Source organism: Podarcis vaucheri (genome assembly GCF_965113315.1).
Source record: "Podarcis vaucheri genome assembly, chromosome: 14".
Classification (NCBI taxonomy): Eukaryota; Metazoa; Chordata; class Lepidosauria; order Squamata; family Lacertidae; genus Podarcis; species Podarcis vaucheri.
Genome location: NC_138752.1, coordinates 3,515,810 through 3,534,707, shown reverse-complemented (window position 1 = coordinate 3,534,707; position 18,898 = coordinate 3,515,810). Strand labels below are relative to the sequence as shown.

The 18,898-nt window shown below is 43.3% G+C and overlaps 1 protein-coding gene across 3 annotated transcripts in view; it reads left to right on the top strand.

Moving 5' to 3' along the window:
- MTMR10 (myotubularin related protein 10) overlaps positions 1–15,847 on the top strand; it is a 61,765-nt gene extending 45,918 nt beyond the window's left edge. For all 3 annotated transcript variants that reach the window (XM_082198039.1, XM_082198040.1, XM_082198041.1), the window contains exons 10-16: positions 299–429; positions 2,944–3,013; positions 3,714–3,784; positions 4,670–4,839; positions 7,969–8,139; positions 9,489–9,671; positions 13,723–15,847. In XM_082198039.1, the coding sequence (XP_082054165.1) occupies positions 299–429; positions 2,944–3,013; positions 3,714–3,784; positions 4,670–4,839; positions 7,969–8,139; positions 9,489–9,671; positions 13,723–14,322 (1,396 nt within the window). In that variant the 3' untranslated portion in view covers positions 14,323–15,847. The remainder of the gene's footprint in view (positions 1–298; positions 430–2,943; positions 3,014–3,713; positions 3,785–4,669; positions 4,840–7,968; positions 8,140–9,488; positions 9,672–13,722) is intronic.
- The last annotated feature ends 3,051 nt before the right edge of the window (positions 15,848–18,898 follow it).

The following is an 18,898-nucleotide window of genomic DNA, read 5'->3' as shown; positions in this document are numbered from 1 at the left end:
AGATGGGGGGGGGGTGCTAATATGAAGGTATGTAGTTGTGCTTTCTGGCCCCCATAGGTGAGGGCATCATCATGCCAGTTGTTCCCTGGTTACAGGGTTCTTTCATATCTCATACCCCCACAAAATAGGAAAGCAGCAGCTTGCCATTGCAAAGAACACCAGCAACCATGCCCAGTCAGCTGGTAAAAATGCTTGTTATCAGTTTTTAGGCCAGAGGATCAGCAGGGGAAGGAAATACTCTTAGGACACAAACTTTCCCTTCATGACCAACTTTGCTTCAGTACTTTTTTTATGCTAGGATTTGCAATGCTGTCACTAGAAGCCATCCACAAAGAAGTGATGTTTACAAATCTGATTTGGACAAGAGTCTGCCAAATATCCAAGAAATCCAGGCTGCCTTTCTCAAACTCAAGCAATTATGTGTCAATGGTATGTTCTTGGCTGCTTTTTTCTGTAAAAAGTGTGCAGTTGGGTATCTCAAGACAGGAATTCCCAACCTTTCAGGGTCTGTGAGCACATCTAAAATTTTAAGAATTGTTTGTAGGTGCAGCCGGAATAGCTGCCATGTGTGGGGGTGACTGGTTTCAAAATGTTCAGAGTGCCTTCTCTATGTCTCCATAAAGTTGAAAGTGTAAGGGAAAAGATGCAGGCAGGAAGATGCCTGTCAAGTGGAGCTCACCCTCCACCAAGGACCCAGTTGCCCAAAGGTCCTTGGCAGCGACACATCCCTCCTTGTCCCCTGCATTTAACCAAGGAGCTCTGTGGCTCCCATCATCGTGAGGAGGTGCGCATCTTAACACCCATCCATCCAAAATGCATGACCCGATGTTGGGCTGCATCCTGAAAATAAGAGCCAATGCTCCTGTGGTGAAGGACTTGTGCTGCCGTCCACTTGGATGAGGATATCCAGGAGAATACAAAGCCTTGCAGGCCCTGCATTGAGAACACTAGCACTAACTTTTTCAGAAGAAGCAATGGGTAGGACGTGTTTCTAAATACATCTGGTACAATGTATGTGTCTGAATTCACATGCATGTCCCTCACTAACATGTATTCATTCACACACTATCCAGCTGTTTAGGATCTCTTACTAGAGTTATAACATGCTCGTTATGAATATGTGTTTACCCTTAACACACAAGAAAAGCCCATAAGCAGTTCTCACACAAACGGGAAAAAGATTGGTCTATAACATGAAATGAAAGTGACTGAATATATTAATGCTGCTTCAGACATCAAAATTACAATTTAAGCAGGGTTGAACTTTTACCTAGATGAGCAATTCTTATAATTCCAATATTTCTGTTGTCTCTTCCTAGAGTTTCCTGTCTATTTCCCATTTTGTTTATTCTTCTTGCTTGATTGAAACTTAAAATAATCTAATCCTAGTGAGTGATGACTAAACTGGTTATCCTTGATTGTTTCCTGTTAAAGTTATTTTACTATTATCTGTGTGGAAACCATTCTTTTACAGGTGCTGGTAACTAGATTACATGTGCTGATCTTTACATTACGAGTTCAGGATGTCTCGTCAATGCCTTCTAGAACATGTTTGAGATAGACTGGTACCAAGGTCAAGAAAAGTTCATAATGAGGACCCCCCCCCTTGCATATTAAGCTATGCCTACCTTTATTCCTGCCATGATCTACAATAATAAACCACAGAAAAGGTTCAGATTGTCACACACCTATTTACACATTCTCCTTGTTCTTTAGCCGTGTCTGACTCTTCATGACCCCATGGACCAGAGCACACCAGGCACTCCTGTCTTCCACTGCCTCCCGCAGTTTGGTCAAACTCATGCTGGTAGCTTCAAGAACACTGTCCCACCATCTCGTCCTCTGTCGTCCCCTTCTCCTTGTGCCCTCCATCTTTCCCCACATCAGGGTCTTTTCCAGGGAGTCTTCTCTTCAGCTTCCTAGGGACCTTTAATTCTGAAGACCTGGAGAATACTGTCTGTGCCTAAAAGGCTGTTCATACATTTCAGGAGTAGAATAGGGACTTTAGGCTGGTTAGAAAACCCTAATTAGCATGGTGATAATTAATGGCAGAATTAGCAAACTGTGGATAAATGGTGGGAGAGGTTGTGCTGTACCTTTGAGGGGAGGTAGCCCATCCCTGATGCCTTAACCATAGTTAAGAGACATGTGGAATCTCTCCCTACTGTACTAGTCCTGTGTCCCAGCTAGCCTAGTAACCTGTTCTCACAGGAGCTACAAGCAGGGCCTGAGCAGAACAGTGCACTGCACTCCTTTGATTCTCAGCAACTGGTTTCCGGAAGTATACTAGTTTGTCCCCAATGAATGGTTCCCTTCTAAGGGGAGTATTTCCCTCTTCAAGAGTGCCGCTCTCCTTGCCTAAGACGCTCATTCTCCCTGACAGTAGGGAAGGGAGGGATTGTCGTGAAGTAGGATGCAACTATAACAACCCTAACCGGATGTTTGCCTCCCTTAGCTTTTTTAAGTCTACCACTGTGGCCTCAATGAACTTGTTCCTGCACAGCCAGGCCCTCATTGCACCTCAGACACACCCACGGTTTCTCTCCGACAGGGAGAGTCCTACATGTGACACAGTGCAAAACACTAGAAAGCCTCCACACCCTCCTGGCACTCAACCCATGTAATTGTTTTTGTCATTTAAGATACTGTATTGAGAGTATGGGTTTTATTAGATCATAGAAAGAAGGGGCAGATCATTGCATCCTGGCCTGCTTGCCCTGCCAGGGAAGGCACATATCTCCTTAACACACCTTGACATTTTGTCATCATGGGATTGCATTGGGAGTGAACAGGAGGTGTTGATTAAGTGAGGAATGGAGAATGGGCAATTGGCTTGAGTCTGCTGGGAGTTTACTCCTCTAAAGACAGTAATATCACTATACGACTCTCATCTTTCAAATATGGGGAGCATGATTTCTTACTTCTTTTCTCTTCTGGTCACAGAACCTTTTGAAGAAACGGAGGAGAAATGGTTGTCTTCACTGGATAATTCACACTGGCTAGAGTATGTGAGGTATGTGCAGAAGCTGGAATTAAAAATCTCTGTTGACAGATTTATTTGCATCCTAGATCAGAGGTCAGCAACCTTATCCGAGGATGGGCCGGTCGACGTTCCGACCGTCGGAGAAGGGTGTGTGCGCATGCATGCTCTTCCGGGTCTGAGGAGCGCCCATGCGCACACTCTATTTCCGGCGCTCCTCTGACCTGGAAGTGGGCCAGAAATAGCATATGCGCACGGGCACTTCTCTGTCCCACACACTATTTCCAGCGCACCTCCGGGTCGGAGGAGCGCCCATGCGCATGCGCACAGGCACCATCAACCTGGAAGTCGGTCACAGCACCAGTAAGAGGGGGGGCAGGGGTCACCATGGGCCGGTTAGACAAGCCTCGTGGGCCACTACTGGCCCATGGGCCTTAGGTTGCTGACCCCTGTCCTAGATGTACAGAAGATAAAATATTGACAATCACTGTGTCACTTTGAAGTGAGAGACTCAATGAGATTCTCTACACAGTTTGTAAAAAATGTTGTTCTTGGACATATATGATTCTGGGAAACTAAATTTCACTAGAGATTTAAAGTGAGTTTGCCTCTACAAATATCTTGCAGTGCACAGCTTATTCCAAAATAAGGCTAATAGTGGACTTGCTTGAGTATTGAATAGTTCTAAATAATATAAATAAATTAATATAGGCTTTTTTTTGTCTTGGTCTAGACTTTTCCTGAAGCATTCCGCAGAGCTTGTATACATGTTGGACTGTAAGCATGTTTCGGTAGTTTTACATGGTAAGCTGCTCAAGTGTTTTTAAGCATGTTGATGCTGCTGCAGACATTATACCAGTATATTTAGGAATAACTGTAGTAGCTGTTATCCACTACTCAAAGTGTGGACACCATTATTAAATTTATCCTTTCCACTGTGTTTATCTCTGAACTCTTTTTTTTAATTATTATTAAATTTGTATACTGCCCTTCATATATCTCAGGGTGGATTACAAGATAAAAATACAAGATAAAAAAACACAAAATACATAATAAAAATATGAACAGAACAAAACCAATAACCTCCACCCCCTCCTCTTCCCTCCTCTTGGCCAGTTCCCTTCCCGGTCCCTGTCTGGTGTGCCTTGGCCTTGTGGCTTCATGACCTGAGCAGTGCAATAGGTGGGTTGTGCCTGCCAGGCAGCTGTGCAGGCAGACTCCCATTCCCCTCACAGGGAGGCCTTTTCTGCCATATTGTCCGCAATGGTCTTAAAAAGCTCCCAGAACCCAGTAGCAGGTTAGAATAGGAGGCTTTGCCTTTATGATTTTTGGAAACTTTACTGTTCAGAGGTGGTATTAAAAAGGTAACCCTTCTTGAGCTTGAAGAGGTGCTGGTAATATAGGCAGCCCATTACTGACCTCCTCTTCTACAAAAACAAACACTGTGCTGATTCACAACTAAATAAACACAGTTCTGAGCAAGCACGTGTGTTACCATTTTATTGTAACCTTCTAAAACTGATGCTTATAGCATTGATAATACTTTGTAAGTGGCTTTGAGATCCGTTCGAAAAGCATTATAAAAACAAAGCACATGACCCTGTGCTATTTGTATTGTTGTTAACATCTTTTCCCCCCGCTCACTTCATATTTCTTTTTTTATATCACTGTTACAAATGCCAACTACAGAGGAAGAAGGGCGTGACCTGAGCTGCTGTGTGGCTTCGCTCATTCAAGTGATGCTGGATCCCTATTTCCGGACCATTGCTGGTTTCCAGAGCCTGGTTCAGAAGGAGTGGGTCATGGCAGGGTACCCGTTTCTAGATAGGTGTAACCACCTGAAGAAATCTGACAAAGAGGTAATTGAGGTACTTAAGGCTGTGATCTAAACCACTGAGCCTTGAGCTTGCCGATCAAAAGGTCAGCGGTTCGAATCCCCGCGACGGGGTGCGTTCCCGTTGTTTGGTCCCATTGCCTGCCAACCTAGCAGTTCAAAAGCATGTCAAAGTGCAAGTAGATAAATAGGTACCACTCTAGCAGGAAGGTAAACGGCGTTTCCGTGCGCTGCTCTGGTTTCGCCAGAAGCGGCTTAGTCATGCTGGCCATATGACTCAGAAAAACTATCTGTGGACAAATGCCAGCTTCCTCAGCCTGTAAAGCGAGATGAGCGCCGCAACCTCAGAGTCGTCCACAACTCAGCTGTCAGGGGTCTTTTACCTTTACCTATTTTATACATTTGAAATGGATTTTTCCAAGGAAATAACAGGATTTGGGGAAATCTCTGAGGGCAGGAGGCCAGAAGAGTGATGGATTGGGAAATGCACAGAGAGATGAGATGATGCACTTTTCTTTCAGGGCTGTAATTATTTGAGAACTGGTTTTAAATTTGGGACATGCTGGAATGTGTTGAAGGGGATTATTTGAATTGTCAGAATTTGGACTGTGCCTTCAGGTCAGGAATACAGTTGAAACCCCAACTACCTTGGGCAGCTCTGGCTGGCAAAAAAGCAAGGGAGAACTGGCCTCCTTTTGGGATGCATAGCACCATGTTACGAGCGTTGTGCTTAATGAAACAAATCCCCCCCCCCTTTAAAAGATTTTTTAAAATTTATTGTCAGTAGTACAGAAACTTCCCTCCAGTGAGTATGTTTGAAATGTATTTAGAAACCCCATTGAGGGGCCAACAACATTTTCTCCCAGTTTTATTCAAGTGAACATTATTATTATTATTATTATTTATTGTCTTGGCATACCACCATCTGAATATCACAGGGCAGTTCACAACATAAAACTATAACAGAAAAAGCCCCATTCTTGTGCTGCCCCCCTCCAGACCTCTCGTGAATAAGGCACACAAAGAAGGGCCTCAGATGATGACCGCAGGGTCTGGGTCAGCTTCTTTGGGAAGAGACTGTCCTTGAGGTATTGCTCTTCTGAGCTGTTTAAGGCTTTATAGATCAAAACCAGCACTTAGAATTGGGCCCGGAAACTAACTGGCAGCCAGTGCAGTTGGACCAAGATCGGTGTAATACGCTGAAACAGTCTTGTTCCAGTTAGCAACCTGGTTGCTGAATTCTGCACTAGCTGATGTTTCTGGACCATCTTTAGAGGCAGCCCCATATATAACACATTGCAGTAATCTAACCTAGAGGTAGGGAGTAAACCATTTGAAGTCCACAATGTGATATCGGATTCATAATTTTTGACCTGGCAATATTGCGAATCGTATTTGTGTGCATGCAAAAATCACGATGCAGGAAAAACCATGAAGCCAGCCAATGCCTCTACATAGCTCCATCCTTATTTCAGACATCGTGATATATCAGTATGTTGTGATCCTCAGCTGGTGATATATCTTGGTGTTGAAAACCAAATATCACCCAGCCCTAGTTACCAGAGTATAGATGAAAGAAGTTAGGCTATCCTTGTCTAGATATGAGTTGCACCTGGGCCACCAGCCAAAGGGCTGATGGAAAGCACTCCACACCACTGAGGCCACCTGAACCTCAAGCAACAGCAAAAGATCCAGAAGGCCCCCAAGCTACATCCTTGTTCCTTCAGAGGCAGTGTAACCCCATCAAGACCAGGCAATCTCTCGGCCATCCAGTCTAGGAAATCTCCCACTAACAGTCTCCAAGTCTTATCTGGATTGAGCTTCAGTTTTTTGGTTCTCATCCAGTCCATTACCAAGGCAAGACAATGGTCCAGCATGCACACTGGCAGATGTAAAAGAGACGTAGAGCTGTGTGTCATCAGCATATTGCTGCCAATGTACTCTTGATGACCCCACTCAGCAGTTTCATGTAGATGTTAAACAACATGAACCCTGAGAAACTCCACATTGAAGGCTACACATTGAAGCCAAAGAGCATTCCCCTCTGGAAATGACATCCATGTAGGATCGGACCATCGCAAAGCGGTGCTACCCACCCCTATCTTGGACAGCCACTCTAGAAAGATACTGTGGTTGATGGTATCGAAAGCCTTGAACAAGCATTGCTAATTTGGGGTTTGATTTACACAATCAGAATCAGAAATTATTACCTTCAGGTTGGTACTATAGGGTTTTATCTTGGATGCCCCCTGTCGACACAAGCAAAGAATTTCAGGGTGTTTTCCTATTTCTGACTGTCCTGAGTCTTATGGTTTCTGTGGGACTACAAATTCCACCCTGTAACTATTGACATGCTCATTGGTGTCTTATCTTACCAAAAGTTTTCAGCTGTTTCATGAAATTTTAAACAAATCTGTTTCAGAAGTGGCTGTGCACAATAATAGATTGTACAAGCAAGCCTTTGAAGAATCAAAAGTCCTGAAGTTTACAGAATCGTGTGGGATTAGAACTAGACTTTTTGTTCTAACGGAATTGGTAGCTAGGTATAAGCTTTGTTGCAGCTAATCTTAGAGCCATGCAAGGCAGAGAATTACAAAATAGAGCCTAAAAGCCCAGTGTTGGCTAAAACAGTGGTTTAGCGGAAATTTAAAATGCAGCTAGTTAAAATCAGGGGAAGAGTGATTTGGGACCCTAGTACATTGGTGCTTTGAAATAAAATTCTCTCCTCCCAAGCCATGAGAAATCTGACATCACTCCTAGCATAGGCTTCAACAAGCACTATTTTCACATTTTTTAAAAAAAATATATTTTCTGTAACCATGACAGACAGAATCTTAATTTAAGGAAATATTTATGTCCTCTAAAAAAATCTGAATGAAGAGCTGTCTGCCAGGCAGAAGACTACATTTCATGGTTCACTATAGTTCACACAGCTAAGTTACAGACTACTGGCTCTAGTCAGAGGTACTTGAATGTAAAGTAGGCATTTCCGTATGTGTTACTCCAGTTTGTACACTTGCTTTGTAGTACATTATATTTTGTAATAATAATCTCAGCATTGATTTAATGGTGACTGCAGTAAATGTAGGGCTTGAGCAAACTTGCATAAGTCTTCTGTGTGTAACATCTTCCTATCATTTCCCTCCCACTCCAGTCTCCCTTATTTTTGATGTTCCTGGACTGTGTCTGGCAACTGCTTGAGCAATACCCATCAGCCTTTGAATTTTCTGAAGCTTACTTGACGATATTGTACGACAGCACGCGGATCTCGCTGTTTGGTACCTTCCTCTTCAACTCTCCACATCAGAGAGTGAAGCAAAGCACGGTGGGTGCTAAACATTGTCTGACCTCAAGTAGAAGCTGCAACACATGGTTAGGAAGCTGGAAAACCACCTCCAGTAGTCAAGGTGGAAGCCTCTTAACTGTTGTGCCAACAAGGGATTGTAGCTCACAGCTATGAGATGGAAGAGCAGTTGGCACATTAAGGACCAAAAAATAGACTCTGCTGATTTCTTATTTGTATATTGAGTTTTAATTAACAGTAGTGGTATTCGTCATCAGCATCGATAACGCCACATGCAAGGAACAAGTTGCACTTTGGTCCTGTGGTATTCTTGCCCTAGATTGTTAACCATCAACTTGAGAGAAACCTTCAGCAAAACCACCTGGGAGAAAGCCATTATGATCAATAGATTTCAATATAGGTAGAAAGTTTGGGTTTTATTTTGCCTTTGTTCCTTACCATTTTTCTAGAATTCTTCGAGCACAAATGCAAAATTACCTTTTTTTAAAGTTAGGATTCTTATGGGATAGGTTGAGACACAGCCACATTTGTATACTGGGGAACCGTGGAAAATATTTTGTCTGAATAGTTCTGGAGTCTCCAATGCAGAGGCCTGCAAGGCACTTCCTCCCTAATGCTGTGCATGATTTCTGTAATTTTCCTTTTATTCTCGACACGCAACACACACAGACAGTGGGAGGTGGGGTATGCAGCTATAGCTGTGCCATTGGATCTGGGGGAGGAGAAGCAAGGAACAGGCTTTGTCACATTGCAATTCCGCTCTGGAACAGACAGGGAAAGGGAAAGTAGCATTCCTCAGGGAGAAGGCTTATTTGACAATATACTGGTCTGGTTCTAGAGGAAGCCAAAAGGGGCTTGTTAGGTTGCCTGCTGTTGATTTCAAGGAGGTCATTCAGTTGAAGGTAATATCATAAATTGGAAAGAGCATAAGAGACTGTTTCAAAGTTGAAGAATTTCATTAACCTGCTTCAAGAAGGCTTTAGCAATTGGAAGAATTGTGTTTAAATTCTGGCAAAATTCTTTTAAGGCATCACCCAGTAACTTGGCTTTCTTCTCTCTCCTCAGATGTCCATAGATGCCACAATGTTTGGCCTCATTCATTTTAATAATTAATATAAATATAACAAAATCTCTAAGCAGTTCACAGAAGCTACAATAATAAATTCACAATGAAAAGAATCAGTGCATATCAAAATCCAATAAATCATTAAGCAAAGCATCACAAAAAAATCCTTTGTGTTCCATTACCATAAAGAGAGGGGAGAATGCAGGATCTTATTTTTCTGCAAATAAAGGGTTTTATATTTATTGGTGAAGTGGGGTTGAGTGTGTGTATATATGTGAACTTATCTGAATTTTCTTTCTTTCAGGAATTTGCCATAAGCAAAAACATCCAGCTAGGTGATGAGAAGGGCCTCAGATTTCCTTCTGTTTGGGATTGGTCTCTTCAACACACTGTGAGGGATCGTATGCTATTCCACAACCCCTTGTACATTGGGAAGAGTGCACCGTGTGTCCACAATGGGGCTGTGAAATACTTCAAGCGATCAAAGGTAAGAATGGACCAGTGAGGCAGTCCAGCTACGCCAGTGGTGCTTCAGTTTAGCTGCTGCAAAGATGGTACCTCATTGCTGTTGGAACGGGATCCATTTTCAGTGCACTGGGCCAGTGCCCTTGTGCAGCCCAGCAGTGTCCTGCTGGAGAAAATCAAAGAACTGAAACGACCTTGACAGATTAGAGAACTGGGCAAAAACAAACAAGATGAATTTTAACAGGGAGAAATGTAAAGTATTGCACTTGGGCAAAAAAAATGAGAGGCACAAATACAAGATGGGTGGCACCTGGCTTGAGAGCAGTACATGTGAAAAGGATCTAGGAGTCTTGGTTGACCACAAACTTGACATGAGCCAACAGTGTGACGCGGCAGCTAAAAAAGCCAATGCAATTCTGGGCTGCATCAATAGGAGTATAGCATCTAGATCAAGGGAAGTAATAGTGCCACTGTATTCTGCTCTGGTCAGACCTCACCTGGACTACTGTGTCCAGTTTTGGGCACCACAGTTCAAGAAGGACACTGAGAAACTGGAACGTGTCCAGAGGAGGGCAACCAAAATGGTCAAAGGCCTGGAAACGATGCCTTATGAGGAACGGCTAAGGGAGCTGGGCATGTTTAGCTTGGAGAAGAGGAGGTTAAGGGGTGATATGATGTTGTTGTTGTTGTTTAGTCGTTTAGTCGTGTCCGACTCTTCGTGACCCCATGGACCAGAGCACGCCAGGCACTTCTGTCCTCCACTGCCTCCCGCAGTTTGATCAAACTCAAGCTAGTAGCTTCAAGAACACCATCCAACCATCTCATTCTCTGTCGTCCCCTTCTCCTTGTGTCCTCCATCTTTCCCAACATCAGGGTCTTTTCCAGGGAGTCCTCTCTTCTCATGAGGTGGCCAAAGTATTGGAGACTCAGTTTCACGATCTGTCCTTCCAGTGAGCACTCAGGGCTGATTTCCTTCAGAATGGAGAGGTTTGATCTTCTTGCAGTCCATGGGACTCTCAAGAGTCTTCTCCAGCACCATAATTCAAAAGCATCAATTCTTCGGCGATCAGCCTTCTTTATGGTCCAGCTCTCACTTCCATACATCACTACTGGGAAAACCATGGCTTTTACTATACGGACCTTTGTTGGCAAGGTGATGTCTCTGCTTTTTAAGATGTTGTCTAGGTTTGCCATCGCCTTTCTCCCAAGGAGCAGGCGTCTTTTAATTTCGTGACTGCTGTCACCATCTGCACTGATCATGGAGCCCAAGAAAGTAAAATCTCTCACTGCCTCCATTTCTTCCCCATCTATTTGCCAGGAGGTGATGGGCCCAGTGGCCATGATCTTCGTTTTTTTGATGTTGAGCTTCAGACCATATTTTGCGCTCTCCTCTTTCACCCTCATTAAAAGGTTCTTTAATTCCTCTTCACTTTCTGCCATCAAGGTTGTGTCATCTGCATATCTGAGGTTGTTGATATTTCTTCCGGCAATCTTAATTCCGGCTTGGGATTCATCCAGCCCAGCCTTTCGCATGATGAATTCTGCATATAAGTTAAATAAGCAGGGAGACAATATACAGCCTTGCCGTACTCCTTTCCCAATTTGGAACCAATCAGTTGTTCCATATCCAGTTCTAACTGTAGCTTCTTGTCCCACATAGAGATTTCGCAGGAGACAGATGAGGTGGTCAGGCACTCCCATTTCTTTAAGAACTTGCCATAGTTTGCTGTGGTCAACACAGTCAAAGGCTTTTGCATAGTCAATGAAGCAGAAGTAGATGTCTTTCTGGAACTCTCTAGCTTTCTCCATAATCCAGCGCATGTTTGCAATTTGGTCTCTGGTTCCTCTGCCTCTTCTAAATCCAGCTTGCACTTCTGGGAGTTCTCGGTCCACATACTGCTTGAGCCTTCCTTGTAGAATTTTAAGCATAACCTTGCTAGCATGTGAAATGAGTGAAATTGTGCGGTAGTTGGAGCATTCTTTGGCACTGCCTTTCTTTGGGATTGGAATGTAGACTGATCTTCTCCAGTCCTCTGGCCACTGCTGAGTTTTCCAAACTTGCTGGCATATGACTTGCTGGTGATATGATAGCCATGTTCAAATATATAAAGGGATGTCACATGGAGGAGGGAGAAAGGTTGTTTTCTGCTGCTCCAGAGAAACGGACACGGAGCAATGGATCCAAACTACAAGAAAGAAGATTCCACCTAAACATTAGGAAGAACTCCTGACAGTAAGAGCTGTTTGACAGTGGAATTTGCTGCCAAGGAGTGTGGTGGAGTCTCCTACTTTGGAGGTCTTTAAGCAGAGGCTTGACAACCATATGTCAGGAGTGCTCTGATGGTGTTTCCTGCTTGGCAGGGGGTTGGACTCGATGGCCCTTGTGGTCTCTTCCAACTCTATGATTCTATGATTCTAGGGGCAGCACATCTAGTCCCAACTCACTGGCCAATGCAGGAAATCCAGAATGAGAACATTCCCAGCACTGGGCTGCCCAGTCGCCGTTTGAAAATCTCCAGTAAGGGAGATCCCATCTATGTAACTGGCTCAAGAAGCTTCTCCCAATGTTCAACTCAAATCCTGTCCTGAAACAAGTCCATTAGATCTTACCTTGCCCTCTGGGGCAGGTGAGAACAAACAAGTCTTTGTCCTCTCGTAGGATCTTCAGGTAATCAAGTGGTGATACTTTCATTTATTTCATACTACATTGTTCATGAGAACTCTGCTTCAACTTTCCAGGTAAAGCAGTTTTCTAGCAGGTGATTCCCCACCCTTAACATGGTTAGTGGTTTTGACCTTAACTACCAAGGAAAGCAGTATATGCTTGGTTGCCTCCAATCACCCCGTGATGATGATGAATCACCACATGATTCAGAGATAGTGAATGAGGGAATCTGGGGGCTGGCTACCTACTGACAATGTCTGCTAGGAGAATATAGTTAGAGGAGGGAGAAGGAAACTGATGGGTGGCTTCCCCAAATCGCTCAGTCCCGATTGGTGGGATGTCGTAATACATTCAGAAGCCCTTGAGCTGGGCCAGCGGGTGTTTCCTTGCAGTGTTTCAGTCAGTGCTTTTCTTCTGTTTTTAAGGGCAGGTACCGAGTACCCCCAGGAAAAAAGCACTGGTTTCAGTGATTTTTCAGAGCAGTCTTGCCTCTTATGCAGTAGTCCACCAGCCAGAGCTCACACCAAAGCCCATGTTGTAAGTGAATGAGCTTGCGGGGGGGGGGGTGTCTCCCTGCCTCCTCTGCACCCAGCATAGAAACAAGCAGCCTGCCGGAAAAGGGAGCCCTCGTCTTCCACATCCAGTAGAGAAGTTACTTTCAGGGCCCTATTTTCAAGGTTTCTTGGTGTGAGTACTGCATTTATTGCAAAGTTATTTCCCAGAACTGTTTCTCAGGTCATGGGATAATAGAAAAATAAGGAAGATAATTGTAATGGACCAATGATTTTTCAAGTTCACACATATCTTCTGCTGACATAATAAAAGGGTAGCTAGTTTTTAACTTACATGTCTGGTTTTTTAAATAACGGAACCATTTTTTTGCAAGCAGACAGATTAGGCAGAGCACTTCAAACACTGACCTGCATGAAATTCCATATTAGTGTGGTTATCTTTTAGAACCCTCTACTAGAAAAAAATAGTGGAAGTGACTAAAATACTTGCATAGATAATCAGGTTTGCTCTCCATATAACCAGGAATTATCCACTATTTCATCCAAACTAATGAAGCACTTACTGCTGGTGAAGGATTGCATATGCTCTTGCTAATGGAAAGTTTCTCATTTCCACATGCAGCTTTGTCTCATTACCTTTTTGGCCCCAGAAAGTACTTCATCATTATATGGCATCTGTTATTACAAATTGTGCTGATTTTTCCAAAGGAGATTTGACAAATTCATGGAAGAATAGAAGTAATATAGCCCATCATTTTGGGCTATGTTAATAGTATCTAAAAGTAATTATTCCAGGGATGGGGGTGGGGTCTACTTAACTGTAACTGGAGCTCCGTGGAGATCAAGTTGAACCTGATGGGAAACTGAAGGTATTTTACTAACTTTTCCCTTCCCAGAAGAACTACAGTTCAACGCTCAGGGGCCTCCCGCCCTCCCTGAAGAACGGTATTATCAGCGAGCAAGACTTTCTTCCAAGAAGAAATTCCCTAATACTAAAACTGAAACCAGACTTTCTTCACCATACGGATACCACCACCAATGGCATGGAGCAATATTTCAGAGAGTGGTTTTCTAAGCCAGTCGACCTGCATGGTGTAATCCTGCCCCATCTCTCTGGAACACAAATCAAACTCTGGAAACTCTGCTACTTCCGCTGGATCCCTGAGGCCCAGATCAACAGTGGTGGCTTCATTACTGCCTTCCATAAAATCTCTTTATTAGCAGATGAAGTAGATGTTCTGAACCGGTGTCTGAGGCAACACAGCGGTACCCCACCTTTGCTCACTAACACTTCTGAACTCGATCAAAGCCGGATGTACTTTAGAGCAAATGGGCTCAATGATTCTTCCACAACCCCAGACTTCCTTTCTTCCTCTTTCCCATTTTCTCCTGTAGGGAATCTCTGCCGACGGAGTATTTTGGGAACACCACTGAGCAAATTCTTAAGTGGTGCCAAAATCTGGTTGTCCACAGAGACACTTGCCAATGAAGACTGATGTCTTTAGAGACAAAGAAGGGAGACAAGCAGGAGAGACGGACACATCATTTTTTGCAGCACACTGCTAACCACAGCACCAGAAACTGTAATAGCTTTATATACTAAGGTTACTTATGTTTTGCACAAAGTATTTAAAAGCAGCTGTGTCATGCTTTCAGATCGCACAATTTTTATTTTTATTTGGGTATTGTTTCATTTTTCTTCAGCAGTCCAATAACTAAGGCACATACCATTTGAGGTTAGTCTCTCCACAAACACACCACAATCTAAGGTCTGATTGTGTTTTGTTTGTGTCCCACAGCTACTATTCCCTGCTGCTGATTTGAGGCACGTCTCTTGTCAGCTTGGATGAATTAACAGGTGAAGACAGACATTAGAGTCAAAAAAGTTGCTCCATCAAATTTGATTGCTACAATTGGTACAGATATAAGAGCCATAAATTTTGTCAGTCACATTTCAAATTCATGGCATGATTCAGCTGAGGGTAGGGACTTTTAAATCCTGTTTATTTCAATGGTACTTTATAAAAGCACCTTTCCCATTGAAATAAATTAAAGTGTTCATCTTGATCAGGTTGGCTATGGGAATGGTGGAGATATCTAGTTTAGTCCATGAGCATTTTTCCTCTTTTCATTTTGTATCTGAAACTGCCTTTTAGTTTACAAAATCTGCCTATAGGACAACGTGTGCTGACCTCACTACCCCAGTCCCTCTACTGGGGTTTGCTTTAACTTGTGGCTAAGATGTACACTGGCAGCTGTGTTAGCTTGGCCTAAAGGATTCCCCCTTCACCTAGGATCAGCAGCTGTGGTTTCAAAGTAGGTGTCAGTTCCATCCGCTAGGTTGAAAGGAGTCCTTGGTAGCACTAACCATAGTTAAAGTGGAGAGGAGAATTAGCTGCCAATCTCATTACCATAGTTTGGTGTCATTACAGCTGAACAAACCTCAAAATAATGTCAGTCAATTATAGCCTTAAAAGTGCCTTTTCTTGCTTTTGAAGTAAGATTTTTCTCTCTCCATCATGGAATTCAATTACTCTAATGTGGCAAGCTAATAGGCTACACATTAGTAGTATCCATTTCCAGAATCTCATTCATACCACAATTTATGGACGTTTCCAAAAGCATCTTAACCTTTGACCTTGTGATCAGGAATAGAAAACTTAATGAGAGTACCTCTGAAGTATATATTTAACTCAATGGGTACAGAATATTAGGTGGAAGATCTTAGGCCCAAATTAAGATTGCTGTAAAATGTCTTTCAAAGAAAATGCCTGTACTTGTATTTAAATTTTTATTTTAAGGTCAAGTTTCGTGCTCAGTGGATGCTGGGTTTTTTTAATGGCCAAAACAAAATGGCATGCGGAATGTGTGGGATAGTGGTGTATGAAAGAATTAACTAGAAAACCTTGATATAATAAGAGTTTTTTGGGCTTTATTCCCATGCCAGTAACATCCCAGTTTCCTTACCGAGTACCATACTGTTGCTTCATTTCACACGTGGTCATGAAGGTGGACTAAGATTCACATCCTTCCAGGTCTCTTAGCTTTTGCACATTCTGCCCCGATCCAAAACATACATGCAAAAGCCAAGTGAAAAACTGCCCTTCTGCTGCTCAATTGTCTGGCAGGGTTTAGGGCTTGTTTAAAGCCGGGCAGCCTCACTCGCTGCAGATCAGAAGGCTTCTATGTTTACAGGAGCTCTGTGTGTGTGTGTGAGAGAGAGAGAGAGAGAGAGAGAGCGCGCGCGCAAAAGACTTGGATCAGACTGGGATGTTGGGCATGCAGTGCCATCTTCAGCATGCCCAGCCCATTGAGCACCTATAGTCTCCAGTTGCATTGGGTGTCTGTAAAATACTGTAAACACACACCCCTTTGCACACTTGACCAAGCTTCCACTAAGTGAAAGTCAGGTAGACTAGTTTCACTGGAAAACAGGCAAGGGCTGATCAGTATTGGCTACCTGTCCAAGGCGATTCTCTTCACAAGTTTAGTGTCTTGTTAGAATGGACAAAGCTTTGTTCCCCTAGTGTTAAATTTCATCCCATGTCCAGTTTGTATACCAATTCTCTTTGTACCAGATCATAGACTTTATTAAGGTGACTTTATATTGATTTTTACTTAATGCCTAATAGTCTTAATTACATTTCAGATGTACCAAATTTTGCTAATTAACTGAAAGTTGGGTGAATATACTTTGCAAGAATTACTGAGTAAGGTGTTTTAACGTTTGAGACATGTGTCCCTTCCTTACAGGAGTTTTTTTTAAGTGCATTTTTGTAGCCTGTGCCCTTTTTATCCTTTTGATGTTACTGAACTTTGCCTTTAAGAATTGCTGCCTATAAACTGTCCATACCCAATGGATTGGATCAAATGGCTTTAAGACTAGAGAGGTTTATACGGTTTATACGGTTAACTCCAGGCCAACAGTGCCTGGGTGGCTGCCCAGGTTCGTACTACTGTAAATGAAAGAGACTGGGAAGGAAGCCCGTTTCGCAGGAGAGCCTGAACTTTGGAGTACCGGGCCTGTGATATTTTTAACTGGGCAAAATGCTGTGAGTCCTACAATCAGAATCAGAAATCAAGGAAGTAGTGGAATGGGGCTGGTGAGCAGTGCTTTCTGATCTAGCCTTGCACAGTCTTGTAATCACATAGTTATGGTGGAGTTGTTGCCCCTCCTGTCCGGTCATATGACGACATAGAGAGAAGTCTCTGGTTTGACTGAAGTGGGCTGGGAGTGGCTACTCACGTTTCTTGATGCAGCGGAACCACAGGGCAGGGTGGAAGACAGCTGACTTGCCTTCTGGGAAGCAGGAGACATTTAAACCTTCACAAAACCCCGAGGCAGATTGCAGCAAGTCCTTGATTGAGGAAATCCAGGCTCCACTGCTTATCTAAAGGGCTATGAACTGCCTATGAAATGTCAGGCTTCAGCCAGCCCCCTCTGCTATATGCAATGCCTTCACTCAGTTCAAAAGGGGGCTTGTAGGTGGGCACAATCCACAGGGATTGTACTTTCTAAAACCAGGTACCTTTTTAGGAATTTTTTGTAAGTGTAGAAAAGAATAGATGCTTATTTTTGTATTTTTTTTCACCCTAGCAACAAGCAAAATGCAGCTGCAATTATTAAAGGATATTTTTTGTTTAAAAAAGCAGGGGGGTTGGTATACGGAGTTCTAAATGGATTATGGTCCACGTAGAAATCAATGCCTTTTAGTTACTGCAGAGTGGAAGTTGACTGTTACGTAACTTATCATGGAAGTGCAATTATATTTAACCCCTTGTGCAGGTTGTGAACCAAAGAGACACCACTGAAAAGTGTGCGTTTCACATTGGCAGAAGGAATCCTGTTTCTAGAGTGGTTGTTTTTGTAGATTCTCTTTCAGTTTAGCTGTTAAATCTCCAAAGAAAAGGTATACATTAAAACCAAACCTGTTGTAAAATTTTATTTAATTAAAGGCTGAAGTTGTTAATCAGAAAATTGACTGCAGCAGTCAGGACCCCCTGCAACTCAGAGGGTGAAAGAGCCCCTCCCCCTTTTGAAACGGAATCTAAAGCCTTGATGCCGAAAACAATGCCTTACATGAGTAAAGCAGAGCTGACAGGAACACACACAAAGAAAACCCCAACCTGTCAATGTTGTGAATATGAAGTAAATCAAGACGTAATTAAAAACAAACAAACCTTCCGGTGTAGTCTTTGTTGGTGTGGAACTTGCGACTTTTCAAGAATGGTGTGCATTAATTTACATAGTACAGTTACCATCCATATGTACCTGAGTAATGGGACATATCTATGTGAGAACAAGGTTTAAATATGTTCAGTGCACTTGAAGAACATTTAAGTGGCCTTTTTGCAACGAATTTATGAAGTGGCTTAAACATTCCCTACGTCCACCAGCATAAAGTCCAGTAGTGTTTTTCCAGGACAACATGTCTCCTCTTCCTCCTTTCCGGCACAGCGCTGTACAGCAACCAAAGTTCCATGTTTATGACTTGTACCATGGGCTGCTGTTTGTTTGTTGCAGCATGGTGGGTGGCTTCTGGGTGGCTTTCATCCTTGAACCAAGAGCAGCTCAGGTAAGTGGAGGGGAGAGAGCGGGATGGCAAAACAGTTGGCTGTGCATGCTCATGCAGACCCTTTGGGCTGCTTCTCTATCATAAGGCACCATGGATGAACTTTTGTTAAGGCCACATAGGCTGTAATCCCCGGCATGCTTACTCTGGAGTAAGACCCATTGGAATAAATGGGACTTACTCCCTAGTAAACAAGTACAAGTTCAATAGGTAACCTTTACAACAACGCTCTCCAAAAGCTGGTCTGTCATCCCTACTTATTGTCAGTCCTTGATGAGGATGATGGGAGGCGGGAGCAGGAGCATCTGGAGGGCAGCAGGTGGGCAGAGCAGGAGCCTGGCGGGGGCGCTGGAGTCACAGTGGCAGCAGCAACCACTGCTGTTGGTTCTCCTGTTCCTTTCTCCCAGCCTTTCCATAACGGTTGCATGTTCTGCGGAGGGCAGGGAGGCAGCACATAGCCTTTTACTATAATATTTGCATTAAATTCTCCTTAATAAAT